Here is a 16,771-nt window from a genome sequence, read left to right as displayed (position 1 = left end):
TATAACCAGGTGAATCCAGGTGAAAGCTATGATCCCTCATTGATGTCACTTAAATCCACAGTGTAGATGTCAGTGTAGATGAAGGGGAGGAGACAGATTAAAGAAGGTTTTTTAAGCCTTCAGACAATTGAGACATGGATTGTGTATGTGTGCCATTCAGAAGGTGAATGGGTAAGACAAAAGATTGAAGTGCCTTTGAACGGGGTATTGTAGTAGGTGCCAAGCACACCGGTTTGAAGTGTGTCAAGAACTGCAAAGCTGCTGAGTTTTTCAAGCTCAACAGTTTCCCGTGTGTATCAAGAATGGTCCACCACCCAAAGGACATCCAGCCAACTTGACACAGGTGTGAGAAGCATTGGAGTCAACATGGGCCAGCATCCCTGTAGAACGATTTTGACACTTTGTAGATCCCATGAATTGAGATATACACTGTGTATATCTGACAGCTAAGAGTACGGCCAAGCGCCCGCCTGTCTGAAAATGTTATCAACGCCTTCACACAATGGAGGCTCTTACAATGTCCCCACAACGTGCATACAAAATTCTCACACTGTCTGGGACATGGACTCAATGGAAACGTAGGATAGTAGAGGTCCTTATCTCTCCCCCAGTTCTCCTAGCTTACAGCCCTCTGGTCTTTAAACAACACTCCTGGTCAACCTGACCATGTAAGGAAAAGGTCCTCTGTGGGCACCGTGGCAACAGATGTTGTGACATCATAAAGGGTTCCTGTTTGCTATGCCTGAGAGTGTGTTATTGGTCTTGGTAGAGATGTCACAAATACATTGGGTGTCTGTCTGCTAGAGGAGCGAACTGAAGTGTGTGTGTGTGTGTGCTCCTGGGTCGGCCATGTTTTGAGATGTTATGTTGTCACATGTTGACCTACTGTGGAGTCGTCCCGGCTTTTGTGTCGTTTGTGTTGACTACAACACACTTAGTGCCTTCTTTCATTGTCTGGTTGTTCATGTCTTATTCCACTTGTTTCATACCAACATCTTGCATGTTTGGTAATATTAGATTGCTATCAATATCTATGTGTATAGCAGATGCATATTTTATGATGTAGGTGAACCATGTTGTCATTCAGTCATGGAAAGGGACTGTTTTGTTTTTCTTCATTGAAACAATCACATTTGCATACTTACCAGTTATCATTCTATCAAACTTCCATAAAAACATATTACTATTTTGCAGCATTTCTAAAGTCACATCGTCTGTTTCATGTTTTACTTCAGAGGGGGTTTATATCAGACTAACTGTAAATTGCTGCAGTTCAGATCTTTAAGAAGGGAACAGTTGGTTTTCAGAAATAAAATCTAAATTGAACAGTAAGGCCTTCAGCTCCTTGGGTCGTTGGGATCTTCAGAGGCCATTTTGAGAGGAAAGTCTGAGCCAGCCCGCTGGACGAAAATGGTTTGAATCAACATTGTTTCCATGTCATTTCAATCAAAAAAGTAAATGTGATGAGGTTGAATCAACTGTGGAAAACTGATTTGATTTGAAAAAAGTAATCAACGTAAGGGAATTTTGTATTTTTTCCCCCACCCAACTTTGAACCTAAATCCAATGACACGGTGAAATTTTTTGTTGTTGATTTCACGTTGAATTCACATTAGTTGACAACTCAACCAAATGTAGAATAAATCCAAACTAGATGTTGAACTGACGTCTGTGCCCAGTGGGAGGGCACTGAAACCAAACACTCTGTGCTGGCATTGACCAACTGCTTTCCCATAGCATGTGTTTCAGTTTAACATGGTTTTGTATGAGTTTGCTTCTCCTGTGAGTTGTATACCTTCATTCACAAGTATATAACACTTCAATGTAGTTCTAACCAGCACAGGGCACATATATTCCACATTACTCACTTCTAGCGTGGACATATGGAATCTTAAGAGTGTGTAAACATCTCTTTACTGTGAGAGAGGGAGTGTCAGTGGGTGTGAACTGGTAACATACCTTTGGGCTTTAGTTGGGGTAATGGTTGCTGAGTTTTGTTTAATGAACTGAACTAGTTATTGTGTGGAGAATTCTCCAAATGTCCCAGCTAATGTGTTAGGCTACTTCTATTCTGCAGGCCTTTAGACAGTCAAACACAGCCTAAACACTACACCAGTGTGGCCTAATTACAAACATCGACAAGACAGCCTGCAGGGAGGAGGGGAGGGCCATGGCAGTGGTGCCCAGTGGTTCCCCGTCAGGAGGCATGGGCTCTCAGATCCTCAAAAAGTTATGCGGCTGCACCATTGAGAGCATCTTGACTGGCTGCATCACCGCTTGGTATGGCAACTAACTAACTGCTTGTCATCCGACCACATGGCGCTACAGAGGGTAGTGTGAATGGCCCAGTACATCACTGGGGCCGAGATCCCTGCCATCCACAACCTCTATACTGTACGTGTCAGAGGAAGGCCCTAAAAATGATCAAAGACTTCAGTCACCCAAATCATAGACTGTTCTCTCTGCTACCGCACGGCAAGTCTGGAACCAACAGAACCCTGAACAGCTTCTCCCCCCAAGCCATAATAAGACTGCTAAATAGTTAGTTCAGGTAGCTATTTGGTTAACTATTTAAGTATCTGCATTGGACACCTTTTTTTTTTGCCAACTGTTCATCATCAAATATGCTGCTACTACACTTTACTATCTGTCCCTTTATTCCTACTTATATGCACGTCTACCTCATTTACCTCGTACTCCTGCACATCGAATCGGTACTGATACCGCGTGTATATAGCCAAGTTATGGTCGCTCATTGTGTATCTATTATTACTTGTATTATTATGTTTTACTTTTCTATTATTTTCTTTCTCTCTGCATTGTTGTAAGTAAGCGTTTCACCGTTAGTCCACACCTGTTGTTTACGAAGCATGTGACGAATTACCTTTCATTCGATTTTCTGTACAGCTCTCTTTTTCATGGCTTTGATTGTCGACCAATCAATGCGTTGCTTCAATGTCAAACCCATAAGGGCTGAACACTCAACAAGCAATGAACAGGCGTTTTAAGAAGTTGTATTCGCGTCCACATCTGTTTCTGCTCACTTAGCACCCATTGTCTCATTTTCCATTACACATCTGTCAAACCGTGAGTTACTTTTTGATATTAATACATTTTGTATTATAATTTGGTGCATTTTGATTATTTGTTGCAATGCATTTTATTACAAAGTTGCGAGACTTGTTTGAACCTCCAATGGTCTCTATGGAAACTTTATTACGCCTAAACGTTTATCGAGCTTCGTCTAAATTATCGTGCGCAATCGTAGACACTGTTGAAGTTTGGATTTAATTATTCAAAAATTTGCGCAAAGTTCCAAATGATTTCATATCCAGATGTGTGTGACCGACTGTGAATTCGGTCTATTCCTGTTTTAAATCTGAACAGAGATCGACTGAAACATTATCTCTTCAACTCTTTACGCAGTTGACTAATAGCCAAACAAATGCCTTTATTTGACCATCTTTATCAATGAAGTGTAAATAGGCGTATCATATTGTGAGTTGTGCATGGGATCATTTATACTACTCGGTTTGATAACATTTCCCAGCACAGGGGGGGCACAGGCTAGCCTATTCTGTTATGTTCCCTGCGAAGATGGAAAAATGTCACCATTGAGTTCGAAGTGCATCAGATTCATTATTATATGCATCAGATTATGCCAGTGATTTATTTTATAGACCTATACTAGTACACTAGATGAGTTATAGAGTATATATATATATGGGGCGCTGTTTTGAGGCCTCCCGTCTGCATTTTGGCACTCCCCCACCGTTGTGAAAATGTGTACTGACACCTTATTACAGACACCTTAATGCATACTTTTAAGTTATATTATGTGAGGTAAACATCAAAATAAAACATGAAAAGAAATATAAAAAAACATTTTCCTTAAAGTATCATTTTTTTCTTCACTACAACAACAAAAATCCTTAAAGATGCACTATGCAGAAATCACTCCGAAATTTCCTGGTTGCTAAAAATGATAAAGTTTGCTTAATTTCAGTTTATGTGACAAAACAAGAAAGTGTTGTAGACCATCTAAACCGCTGTGAAGTATATTTTCCATAACCAAAAATATTGTCTTTGCAGTTTTTGAAGCTGGTGTACAAAACCAGAAAGTAAAAAATGCAAAAAACGAAATTTAAGAATGGGAAGCATAGAAATAGCACAAAAAGAACAGAGCTACTGCTTCTTAGACTTGCTTTCAATGAGAATGGCAGATCTATAACACACATTTCTATTTGAGTCTGGTTGAAAAAATATATATAATTACTTATTGCAGCTTTAAATACAGAATTCCATTGGGGAGTGTCAATATGGCCAACTGGTGTCTGAAACATCTCTCATTGGCCAATACATATAGCATCAACAATCCAGCTTTTATACAGTGCAAAAATGTCTAAAAACCTGTTTTTTCTTTGTCATTATGGGGTATTGAATGGTAAAAAAAAACAATTTAATCCAAGACTGTAACGTAACAAAATGTGGAAAAAGTCAAGGGAGTCTGAATACTTTCTGAATGCACTGTACATTATTGGATTATCCCCACGTGGAAATGAAAAGACAAGCGTGTGTGTTGGTCTGTGTGAGAGAGAAAGGTATTTTAATATTTGGTCATAAATTTGTTTATCTTTTATTGCCCCCCCCTGATAGGTGCAGTGAAATGTGTTGTGTTACAGGGTCAGCCATAGTAGTACAGCACCCCTGGAGTAAATTAGGGTTAAGTGTCTCGCTCATGGCACATCAACAGATTTTTTTCACCTTGTCAGCTCGGGTATTCGAAACAGCGAGCTTCCGGTTACTGGCCCAACGCGCTAGGCTACCGTGTGGTGTCACCACATTTGATTTCAATAGATATGATAACTAGCTCACCTAACACATTTACATTGTCTCAAGGGTGTGTTGTTGCTTGAATGCAAAGATAGATGAGGATCTATCTCATTTAGAGCAGAACCAGAGAGCTAGTTAATTCACAGGCAGCACAGTTGGCTATGGTTTGTAAGCTAATGAGTCACCCGCTGTTATCATATAATAAGATCACTTCTGCTGATTTGTTATAGTAGTAGGCATCATTAGAAACAGTGGTTTTAGAAGCAGTTTGCCAAGCTTCCGGACATCCAGGACCTATATACTAGGCGGTGTCAGAGGAAGACCCCAAAAATGGTCAAAGACTCCAGTCACCCAAGTCATAAACTGTTCTCTCTACTACCGTACGGTAAGCGGTACTGGATCGCCTAGGACCAAAAGGCTCCTTAACAGCTTCTACCCCCAAGCCATAAGACTGCTGAACAACTAATCAAAAGGCCACCCAGACTATTTACATTGACCCCCCCCCCCCCCGCCCTTTGTTTTTACATTGCTGCTACTCTCTGTTTATTATCTCTGTATAGTCCCTTTACAAATGACCAGGAGTAACCTGTACCCCTGCACATTGACTCAGTACTGGTAGACCCTGTATAAAGTCTCGTTGTTGTTATTTACATTTATTGTGTTGCTTTTTGATTGATTAGATTTTTTTACTTTAGTTTATTTAGTAAATATTTTATTAACTCTATTTCTTAAACTGCGTTGTTGGTTAAGGGCTTGTAAGTAAGCATTTCATGGACAGTATTCGGCGCATGTGACAAATACAATTACATTTGATTTGATTCAGAATTGCTAGGCACAAAATGTTATCCTTGTTTCTATTTTCAGTTTAATCTCCCTCATCTTCCCTGTCATTTAAAAGTCAAGAAAGCATACCGAAGCCACGGTTATGTCAACACAATATTACACCGTGGGCTTGTGGTAGCAAATCTTGGTTCTGGGAAAGGAGCTACATAATCTGTAGTTGGCATAATCCCTACATAATCTCTCAATCTAGGTCGGTCAGTGTCAGATTCAGGGGTTTCCTCCATAGGTTAATACAAATTTAAAAGTCAAAGTTTCCCGACCCATACACTACATTATATTGAATATATTGACTGAATGAGTGACGACAAATAGTACAATGTTAGTTGAACTATTTTTGATCTGTGCCAGTAGTCTAAAGTTATGTATAAAATATTTATTTTGTATGATCATTTGTTGCCGACCGGTTTGATCTTACGTAACAAAATTTGAACTTGGGTTTTTTACATTGGATAAAAGTGGAGACTCAGAACTAGAAAATGGTATATCATACACTACATTTAAGGATCAATGGGAAAGTAATTCTGCTTTGACACTTGTAACCCCACTTTTGAGAAAATGGCCCTTGAATGTTTTGGTGCACCTACTGGAGAGCTCCTCTTTGTCTACTCCCATTCAAGATCATTCCCACCCTCTTAAGCCTTAGCTCCAACCATCTCTTTAAGGATTCACGTGATGCCATGTGCTATACAGAGTGAGTACAGTAGTGTACTAAATAACCAAAGATTTCAAGACTAAAGGTTGATTTATACTATGTCTATTGACATGTCTGTAGACAGTTGTCACGGTGACAAGATCAACATTCTATTGTCATGTCTGTAGACAGTTGTCACAGTGACAACATCAACATTCTATTGTCATGTCTGTAGACAGTTGTCGCAGTGACAACATCAACATTCTATTGTCGTCCGACGTCAAACTTGTCGTTGCCGTTATGAAAAAGTATAAACACAAAAACGACAGGATCATGACATCAGCAGCCAAAATAGCATACCAGGTGTATTTTGACACTTATAAACCCATCAGTTTAAAAATGAATTTAGTATATGTCAATCTAGCAAACCAGGCAACTAAAAGCAACTTTCTAAACAATGTTTTGGTTCGTTTCTAGCTATCTAACGTTCAGCTCATGAAAATGGGGCCGACATGTTGTGTTTATAATTTTGTTCAGTATAGCTAGGTTCAATGTTAGCTAGTTCACATTAGGCTATAACTATAAATAATATTATTACACAGATCATACCCGTAATGTTAGCTAGTGAGCCAGCCAGCTAACAGTATGCTTTAACTTGTAATGAAAATGAAAATGACTTTCTGACAGAATTAGAAATGTATCGAACCTCCCGAGTGGTGCAGTGGTCTAAGGCTGTGCCACTAGAGTTTCTGGGTTCGAGTCTAGGCTCTGTCGCAGCCAGACGCGACTGGGAGACCCATGGGGCGGCACACAATGGGTCCAGCGTCGTCTGGGTTATAGGAGGGTTTGGCCGGCAGGAATGTCCTTGTCCCATCGTACACTAGCAACTCCTGTGGCCCGGGTGCAGTGCACGCTGACACGGTCGCCAGGTGCACAGTGTTTCCTCCAACACATTGGTGCGGCTGGCTTCCGGGTTAAGTGGGCATTGTGTCAAGAAGCAGTGCGGCTTGGTTGGGTTGTGTTTCGTAGGATGCACGGCTCACAACCTTCGCCTCTCCCGAGTCCGTACGGGAGTTGCAGTGATGAGACAAGACTGTAACTACCAATTGGATACCACAAAATTGGGGAGGAAAAGGGGGTAAAAAACAACAACAACAAAAAAACAATTAGAAATGTATAATACCTGAAAATGTAGCTAGCTAGACTCTCTTACCCGTATACATTGATGAACGGTTCTCCATCTGTGTTGCGGATGCCATGGTTGCCCTTAGTTTGAAGATGTAATCCGGACACAGGTGTGTTATACAACAGGCTTCTTCTGTGTGTTCTCTTTTTGACTCCCTTCACATTATTTGCAATCAAACACCAGAATTTTCTCCATCTCCTTAGCTATCATACTGCTTCCATCTGGCATTCCACTGATTTCAAAACTTGGTCCTCCAGAAAGTGGAACATTATCAACACTTATGCAGTTCTTCGTGGAATCTTTCAAAAAAGCCTAAATAGAAAGGATTACCTACACATACTGAGCAGATAATGTTATAGACAGAAAGAAGCGTGCTACATGACAGATGAATCCGAACTCATCTATTGGCAAGTCCAGCCCATCCATTATCTCAGCCAATCATGGCTAGCGGGAAGGTTCCTCCTTTTTTCCGTGGTTAAACCAACTAGGCTTGTAATTTAACAATTTTATTCATATTTACATTTGTTTGTTATTAAGGCACATGAAAGTTCACGTTCCAGAAGGCATTTCTGCCCCCCCAAAATACTCATTTTGATAAAAAATAAATGTTTACGTTCCAATGCCTCTCCTGTGAAGTAGTGACGCGTGACATACACCTAGTTTCCTGAAACGAGTCAAGTTTATACACAAACAGAAGGTACAGTAGTTTTGAACCAATAATTCATAGGCTACAGTCATAGGTTACATGACACATGGAGCTCTATTTTCGGCTGGCATTAAGATGGCACTAGTGTAAACTCATGTTAGTTTTCAATTTCGTTATGTAAAAACTGCCGCATTAGCATTTCCCAGCCCTAACGCTAGGTTCGGCAATTTAACTGTCTTACAGTCGTAGGAAAAGGTTTGGGCACCCCTGATAATTTCCATGATTTCCATTTATAAATAATTGGGTGTTTGGATCAGCAATTTCATTTTGATCTATCAAATGACTGATGGACACAGAAATATTTCAGTAGTGAAATTAGGTTCATTGGATTGGGCACCCCAATAGAAAAATCACATCAATATTTAATAGAGCCTCCTTTTGCTAAAATAACAGCCTCTAGACGCTTCCCATAGCCTCTAATGAGTGTCTGGATTCTGGATGAAGGTATTTTGGACCATTCCTCCTTACAAAACATCTCCAGTTCAGTTAGGTTTGATGGTTGCCGAGCATGGACAGCCCACTTCTAATCATCCCACAGATTCTCAATGATATTCAGGTCTGGGGACTGGGATGGCCATTCCAGAACATTGTACTTGTTCCTCTGCATAAATGCCAGAGTAGATTTTGAGCAGTGTTTTGGGTCGTTGTCTTGTTGAAATATCCAGCCCCGGCGTAACTTCAACTTTGTGACTGATTCTTCAACATTATTCCCAAGAATCTGCTGATATTGAGTGGAATCCATGCGACCCTCAACTTTAACAAGATTCCCAGTACCGGCACTGGTCACACAGCCCCACAGCATGATGGAACCCCCACCAAATTCTACTGTGGGTAGCAAGTGTTTTTCTTGGAACGCTGTGTTCTTTTGCCGCCATGCATAACGTCCCTTGTTATGACCAAATAACTCAATCTTTGTTTCATCAGTCCACAGCACCTTATTCCAAAATGAAGCTGGCTTGTCCAAATGTGCATTTGCATACCTCGAGCGACTCTGTTTGTGGCGTGTGTGCAGAAAAGGCTTCTTCCGCATCACTCTCCCATACAGCTTCTCCTTGTGCAAAGTGCACTGAATTGTTGAATGATGCACAGCGACACCATCTGCAGCAAGATGATGTTGTAGGTCTTTTGGAGGTGGTCTGTGGGCTGTTTTTAACCGTTCTCACCATCCTTCGCCTTTGCCTCTCCGATATTTTACTTGGCCTGCCACTTCTGGCCTTAACAAGAACTGTGCCTGTGGTCTTCCATTTCCTCACTATGTTCCTCACCGTGGACACTGACAGCTTAAATCTCTGTGATAGCTTTCTGTAGACTTCCTCTAAACCATAATGTTGAACAATCTTTGTTTTCAGGTCATATGAAAGTTGTTTTGAGGCCCCCATGTTGCCACTCTTCAGAGGAGAGTCAAAGAGAACAACAACTTGCAATTGGCCACCTTAAATACCTTTTCTCATGATTGGATGCACTTGTCTATGAAGTTCAAGGCTTAATGAGCTCACCAAACCAATTGTGTGTTCCAATTAATCAGTGCTAAGTAGTTACAGGTATTCAAATCAACAGAATGACAAGAGTGCCCACATTTTTGCATAGCCTATTTTTCACATCTGATTTAATTTCATACAACATGATATTATTACACTCAAAATCTTTGTCTGGACAATACCCCAGTACTCAGCTTTTATTAGAAAATGAATGGCATGACACTGTGATCATTTTCTGTGACGACAGAGTAAATGATTATGCTGCCTCAGAGGGGTGCCCAAACATTTTCATACGACTGTATATCTGCTCGCTTGCGTTCAGATGGGAGGGGTGGAAATATTTTAGGTGTGTCCTTAAAAACACAATCCAAAGGGCTAATTTCAGGCAGTGCTGATAGGGATATTTAAGACCAACCAAAAGCTGGTTTTACAGGTAACACAGTTGGTTTATGGCATTCATTTGTACAGTGGAAACGCTGCCTATCTAGACGAGACGCACACTGCCCTAATGCGCATGGAACAAGAGAAGCCTAATGTGCTTTTGGTTCCTGTATAGTTTTTATATTTTGAAACATAAAAACTCATGTTTTTTTCCCCATTTTGATATATTTGGATAAAAACCAAGCATAGCCTCCTCTCAATGAAGGCTTTTTTGTCCTGCCCAATGCAATTGTGAAGTAGTCAAGACTGTCGATAAAGGGTTTGGCTTCTGAGACCGCTTGGAAATAAATCTTAAAATCTAGTTTGAGAGAAGTAAAACAGTGAGCTGATATTCCCTTTTTATCTATGCGTTGTAGGCAACATTATTTTAGCCATCCAGGACCCGTATTGGACGTGCGTAAAACCCCCTCCATGATGTAGGCTACGTGTCCATGCCCATCATGAAATGAGAGATGAGAACCTTGTGTAATACCGGTGAACCTCGTATTTAGAAGTTCTCTCTAACCTGTAACAATTGCTTGTTTTACGTTTCATATGTTCAAACCCGAGCCCTCCCTTAGGCCTACTATAGTGAAGACTGGTTCAACAGCAACGCCTGGCTTTTTATCCTGGTGGTTGTATGATATCATTACATATTACATGTATTTATTGTTGTTGTTTAAAAATATATATATAAAAAAAATTCCATTTTATTTCAACCAATCTTATTAGAATGATTCACCTTCCTGGTTTTATGGTTACAACGTCCGCGGCGCGCTTGCAATGCAACTTCTGGAGATGTGTGAATGTGATCTGATCTGTAAAATGGTTCTGATTATGTTCATAAAACATAGGCCTATTTGGGAGCAGCATTAATGGAGTGGACATTGGGAGCAGCATAACAGAGTGGACATTGGGAGCAGCATAACAGAGTGGACATTGGGAGCAGCATAACAGAGTGGACATTGGGAGCAGCATAACAGAGTGGACATTGGGAGCAGCATAACAGAGCATAACAGAATGGACATTCTCCTTTTCTCTTTATGTTGGATCTTTGTCCAGTTACTGTGAAAAGTTTGAATGTGCCGTAAAACCCTCCATAGTCTCCATTGTTTTCATATTATATGGCCACGGGGAGAAATTATGGTGCCTGTAAGTGTGACATAGTAAATTTAAAACAAGTTGTTGTTTCGTTTTGTTTAGAGTTTGATTAGAATTATTCGTTCTCTTTTTAGGCCATATTATAATGAATTTAGTCTTGCTTATTGACTATGTTTGGCATGTCCATTCTCAGCCATAATGTAATGTACACTAGGCCTTGCCCCTATATCTGTGGGGATGCCCCTAGAACAATGTGGACTGAAAATCGGTTCAAGTTAACCTATTTAGCAAAGATAGGTCTACATTTTGTAATTTTGTTTCTGTATGCCATTTATCAAACTATAATGGACTAACATTGGAATTGGAGTTGATTCCAAGGCCATACATAAATGGTTGGAAATACACAACTTGAAGCAACCACATATTTGGCCATGGAGCACGTTCTGATTGGCCAGTGAGGGGCCAAGCCTCTGACAAGTGCACCAATCATTTCTGACACTTCCCTGAACCCATAGCGCTATCGCCTGCGCTTAGATTTTCCATTGCGTTAGTTTAGTTAAAATAGAGCCCATAGGCTACATGACACTAGCAAACCACTTTCTGATCTGAAAAAGATTATGCAATGGCCCATGATAAGGGGTTATCTGTATTAGAGGCACATTAAGCCTTATGGTGCTGAGAGGGTAGAGTAAGGGCAGTGGGTTATCACTGTATGATGATTTGTTTCACGGTGTAATCAACCTCTCCCACTACTATCAACACACACCAAATTCACTTAGAAATGATAGATCTGTCATTCTCATTGAAAGCAAGTCTAAGGAGTGTTATATCTGTTCTATGTGCAGTATTTCTATGCTTCTCCTTAAATTGAGTTTTTTGCTTCTTTTACTTTTGTTTTTTTAAACAAGCTTCAAACAGCTGAAAATACAATATTTTGGATTATGGAAAATATATTTCACAGTGGTTAGTACAATGATTTGCTACACTATACTTGCTTGTTTTGTTACATAAACTGATAGTAGGTGAACTATTAGAATTTTAGCAACCAGAAAATTGAGAGATTTCTGCATATTGAACCATTAAGAAGAGAAGTTGTAAAAGAAGAGATGTTTATGACTTATGTTTATGACTTTTATGGTATGTCTGCCTCTTGAAGCTCCAGCTCTCTCTGCCTCTCTCTCTCAGAGCTGTCATGGTGTCACACAAGGAGTTTGTGACTGCAGGGAAGGAGAAAGGGCTGCAGGTGTGGCGTATTGAGAACATGGACCTGAAGCCTGTCCCCAAGGCCCTGCACGGCAACTTCTACACAGGAGATGCCTATCTGCTCCTCTACACAACTGCAGCTCCCTCCTACTACATACACATGTGGATGGGTAAGACTTGCGTACACACACACACACACACACACACACACACACACACACACACACACACACACACACACACACACACACACACACACACACACACACACACACACACACACACACACACACACCTACAGACAAACAGACTACACTAGACTCCTATTAGTAACAACTGATTGGACATGGACTGGATCTGAGATATCTATGTAGTAGATTTCTTGCTTTCATCCAGTCATGTTAGATCAATGTTTACTTTGAGAAAGAGAGGGAGAGAAGAGCTACTTTAAAGTGTTGGAACCGGTTCAGGGAACAGAACAGAAAACCGGAAAATAATACACATTTTCAAGGAAAAGAATCAGAACCAGGAACTAAAGTGAACTATACTGTTCCAGAACAGAACCATTATTTTAAAAGCATGGAAACCGGTTAATAACGTTATTTTACATCCGGGCAACAAAGCGCCTATGCAAAGCCCCCCCTCTGTCAATCAGAAACTTCTGCCAGCTGAGAATCTGCCTGCCAGCTGAACATCTGCCTGCCGCCCCCTCCGAAGCTTAGCTGTAGCCTACTGACGTTATAAGCGTGATTCAGAAGATAGGGAGAGAGATTTTTAATTAGAGAACAATGGATAAACTTTTTCAATGCTTGTTAGGGATACTATAGTTATCACATTTCACACTGGATTTATTAACTACTAAAAGGTAAGATGTGTTTTTATTTCTGGTGTCGCTCTGCACACACAAGCTTGTTAGCTAGCTAACTTTTCTGGTCCAACGTTAAGTCAACTCTGAAGTTCAAAGACATTCAAAGTTCCTCCCTAGAAACCGCTCCTCTGTAGGTATAATTATGTAGGCCTAATTCAGATACTACATGTCATTACAAGAGGCCAAGCGTTGCAAGCCAAGCCTCGTCCTCCACCCTCTCTCGCTCTCTCCCAACCCGCAAAATTTTAGTTGCATCTCACGCCCGACACTTATCTTTCCATCTTCCCTGTAAACAACTCACTGAGCTATAGCTTGCCTGTAACAACTCACTGAGCTATAGCTTGCCTGTAACAACTCACTGAGCTATAGCTTGCCTGTAAACAACTCACTGATCTATAGCTTGCCTGTAACAACTCACTGAGCTATAGCTTGCCTGTAACAACTCACTGAGCTATAGCTTGCCTGTAACAACTCACTGAGCTATAGCTTGCCTGTAACAACTCACTGAGCTATAGCTTGCCTGTAAACAACTCACTGATCTATAGCTTGCCTGTAACAACTCACTGAGCTATAGCTTGCCTGTAACAACTCACTGAGCTATAGCTTGCCTGTAAACAACTCACTGAGCTATAGCTTGCCTGTAAACAACTCACTGAGCTATAGCTTGCCTGTAAACAACTCACTGAGCTATAGCTTGCCTGTAACAACTCACTGAGCTATAGCTTGCCTGTAAACAACTCACTGAGCTATAGCTTGCCTGCTCCATAGCAACCGGTCTATCCGTACTGCATAATTGGTTAAGTAATTTAGCATCGAACAAAATGTAAAACAATTATGATTTCAGAGATTTTCAAAGAACAGAAAGGAACGATATAAACCGGGGCTTTGAACCGGCTCAGAAATGTATTTACTTTACATGATTTATATCATGCAAATTCACACGGCCTCTCATGGTAGAAACCGTGTAACAAAATAGCAAGTATTTGTAGAAGTTTCGTACGTCGATAAGGAACTGAAATGCTGTATCTCTCACCAAGAGGGTCTATTTGTCTCTGTAATGGCTACTGTATCAACCACCAAGAGGGTCTATTGCCTCTGTAATGCCTGCTGTATCTCCCACCAAGAGGGTCTATTTGTCTCTGTAATGCCTGCTGTATCTCTCACCAAGAGGGTCTATTTGTCTCTGTAATGGCTACCTGTGGTAGCTGTGGTTAATCTACACATAGACCCTTATAGAGAACATTACTTTTGTCAGTGTGCATGTGAATAAATACCCTATAGCTATGGTCAAATATACATGTATTGTAGACACTGAATCTGCATATAACAAATATTGCTTAGCAGGAAATGTTCCTCTTTCTCAACACACATACGTGAGAAAGCATTTCCACCCTGACACTGTATCTAAGTGTTGAGACAGCAGAAGTGTTGAAACTCTTGTGTGAAATTAACTTGTGTAATTCTATTTCCCCTCTTGTTTTCCTGTCATGTCTATTAGCTTGATTCAATTGTCAAAAAGCTGCACATCTTCAAAGAAAGCCCACAAGTAATTACGTGTAGTAGAGAGTGTATACTACACTCCCTCATCTCCTTCTTTCTGTCTCTGTCTCCTTTCCTCCCTCTCTCTCTAGCTCTCTTTCCTTTACTCTCTTTCCCTGTCTCTCTCCTCTTCCCTCCAACTCTCCTATGTCTAGTTTGTCAGTTCGACTTTGCACTGAGACAAACCAGAGTGAACACAGTGTGCATGCTGCTGGCTCTCACACATAGCATACCAGTGCCTGTTAGTCATTACCCAGCCACATTAGAGAGGCTTGGGTCTGGATGGGTTTATGTGGTGCCTAGCTCTCCCTCTGATCGAGGCTTCAGTTCTTTGTTGTGGTGGCGGCCTTACTGATCTAACATTCTCTATCATTCCCGTTCGAGATCTGAGAGGGATCCACGCAGAGTTGCAAACAACTCCACCCCATTGTTTCAGTTTTTCAACCACATGTTGGAGCCCCAGGGCAAAACTCAAACCATATTTAGCTGTAGTAAAGAGAACGTTCTGGCTCTTGGTCGAGTTCTTGTTGAATCTGATCAAACCAGTTTTAAAACAAGTATTTATGTACATACTGTGCAGTACCCATTGAAAGTCTACACACTCCTTGAAGAGTCGTCACATTTAAAAATTTATAAAATAGGATTGTTTTTTCCTACCGTTTTACAATACCTACAACATTTTCAAAGTGAACATTTTTTAAATATATTTTTTTACAAAAACATGTCTTGATTGTATAGGTCTTCACACCCCAGAGATTTTTTTACAGATATAAATCAAAGATTCTACCAACTTTGCATACAGTGGGGCAAAAAAGTAACTCAACTCGTCGTGTTTGGAGGACAAAGAATGCTGAGTTGCATCCAAAGAACACCATACCTACTGTGAAGCATGGGGATGGAAACATCATGCTTTGGGGCTGTTTTTCTGCAAAGGGACCAGGACGACTGATCCGTGTAAAGGAAAGAATGAATGGGGCCATGTATCGTGAGATTTTAAGTGAAAACCTCCTTCCATCAGTAAGGGCATTGAATATGAAACGTGGCTGGCTCTTTCAGCATGACAATGATCCCAAACATACCGCCCGGGCAACGAAGGAGTGGCTTCTTAAGAAGCATTTCAAGGTCCTGGAGTGGCCTAGCCAGTCTCCAGATCTCAACCCCATAGAAAATCTTTGGAGGGAGTTGAAAGTCCGTGTTGCCCAGCAACAGCCCCAAAACATCACTGCTCTAGAGGAGATCTGCATGGAGGAATGGGCCAAAATACCAGCAACAGTGTGTGAAAACCTTGTGAAGACTTACAGAAAACGTTTGATCCCTGTCATTGCCAACAAAGGGTATATACCAAAGTATTGAGAAACTTATTGACCAAATACTTATTTTCCACCATAATTAGGAAATAAATTCATTAAAAATCCTACAATGTGATTTTCTGGATTTTTTTTCTCTCATTTTGTCTGTCATAGTTGAAGTGTACCTATGATGAAAATCATAGGCCTCTCTCATCTTTTTAAGTGGGAGAACTTGCACAATTGGTGGCTGACTAAATAGTTTTTTGCCCCACCGTAACTCTTTGGGAAACATATCCATTGTTTATGTAAAAATTTCTCAGGCTCAGTAAATTTGGCAATGAATTATTGTACAGCAATATTCAAACCTTATATATTTTTTTCAAACAGATTTAAGTCAGGACAGAGACCGGATCATTCCAGAACACTCAACACCTATTGGAAAGCCATTCTAGTCTGTCTTTGGCATAAACATTTGTGTAATTGTTCCGCTGAAAAGCAACCTATCCCAGGGTGAGATATTCAGAAGACTGACGCATGGTTTCCTTCAACTTTTTATCTGGTCTCCTTTATTTTTTTATTCTGACAAACTTCCCAGTCCCTGCCGGTGACAAGCATACTCATAACAGGATGCTGCGACCGCAATACTTGAAAATAGAGGATACACATTGTATTCA

At 40.6% G+C, this 16,771-nt stretch overlaps 1 protein-coding gene across 1 annotated transcript in view; it reads left to right on the top strand.

The window, feature by feature from the left end:
• The first annotated feature begins 2,954 nt into the window (after positions 1–2,954).
• LOC109871888 (gelsolin-like) overlaps positions 2,955–16,771 on the top strand; it is a 35,833-nt gene continuing 22,016 nt past the window's right edge. Inside the window, exons 1-2 of the mRNA XM_020462908.2 lie at positions 2,955–3,087; positions 12,384–12,571. Of these exons, the coding sequence (XP_020318497.1) occupies positions 12,391–12,571 (181 nt within the window). The 5' untranslated portion in view covers positions 2,955–3,087; positions 12,384–12,390. The remainder of the gene's footprint in view (positions 3,088–12,383; positions 12,572–16,771) is intronic.

Source organism: Oncorhynchus kisutch, linkage group LG27 (assembly GCF_002021735.2).
Source record: "Oncorhynchus kisutch isolate 150728-3 linkage group LG27, Okis_V2, whole genome shotgun sequence".
Lineage (NCBI taxonomy): Eukaryota > Metazoa > Chordata > Actinopteri > Salmoniformes > Salmonidae > Oncorhynchus > Oncorhynchus kisutch.
This window is presented reverse-complemented; position numbering and strand designations above follow the sequence as displayed.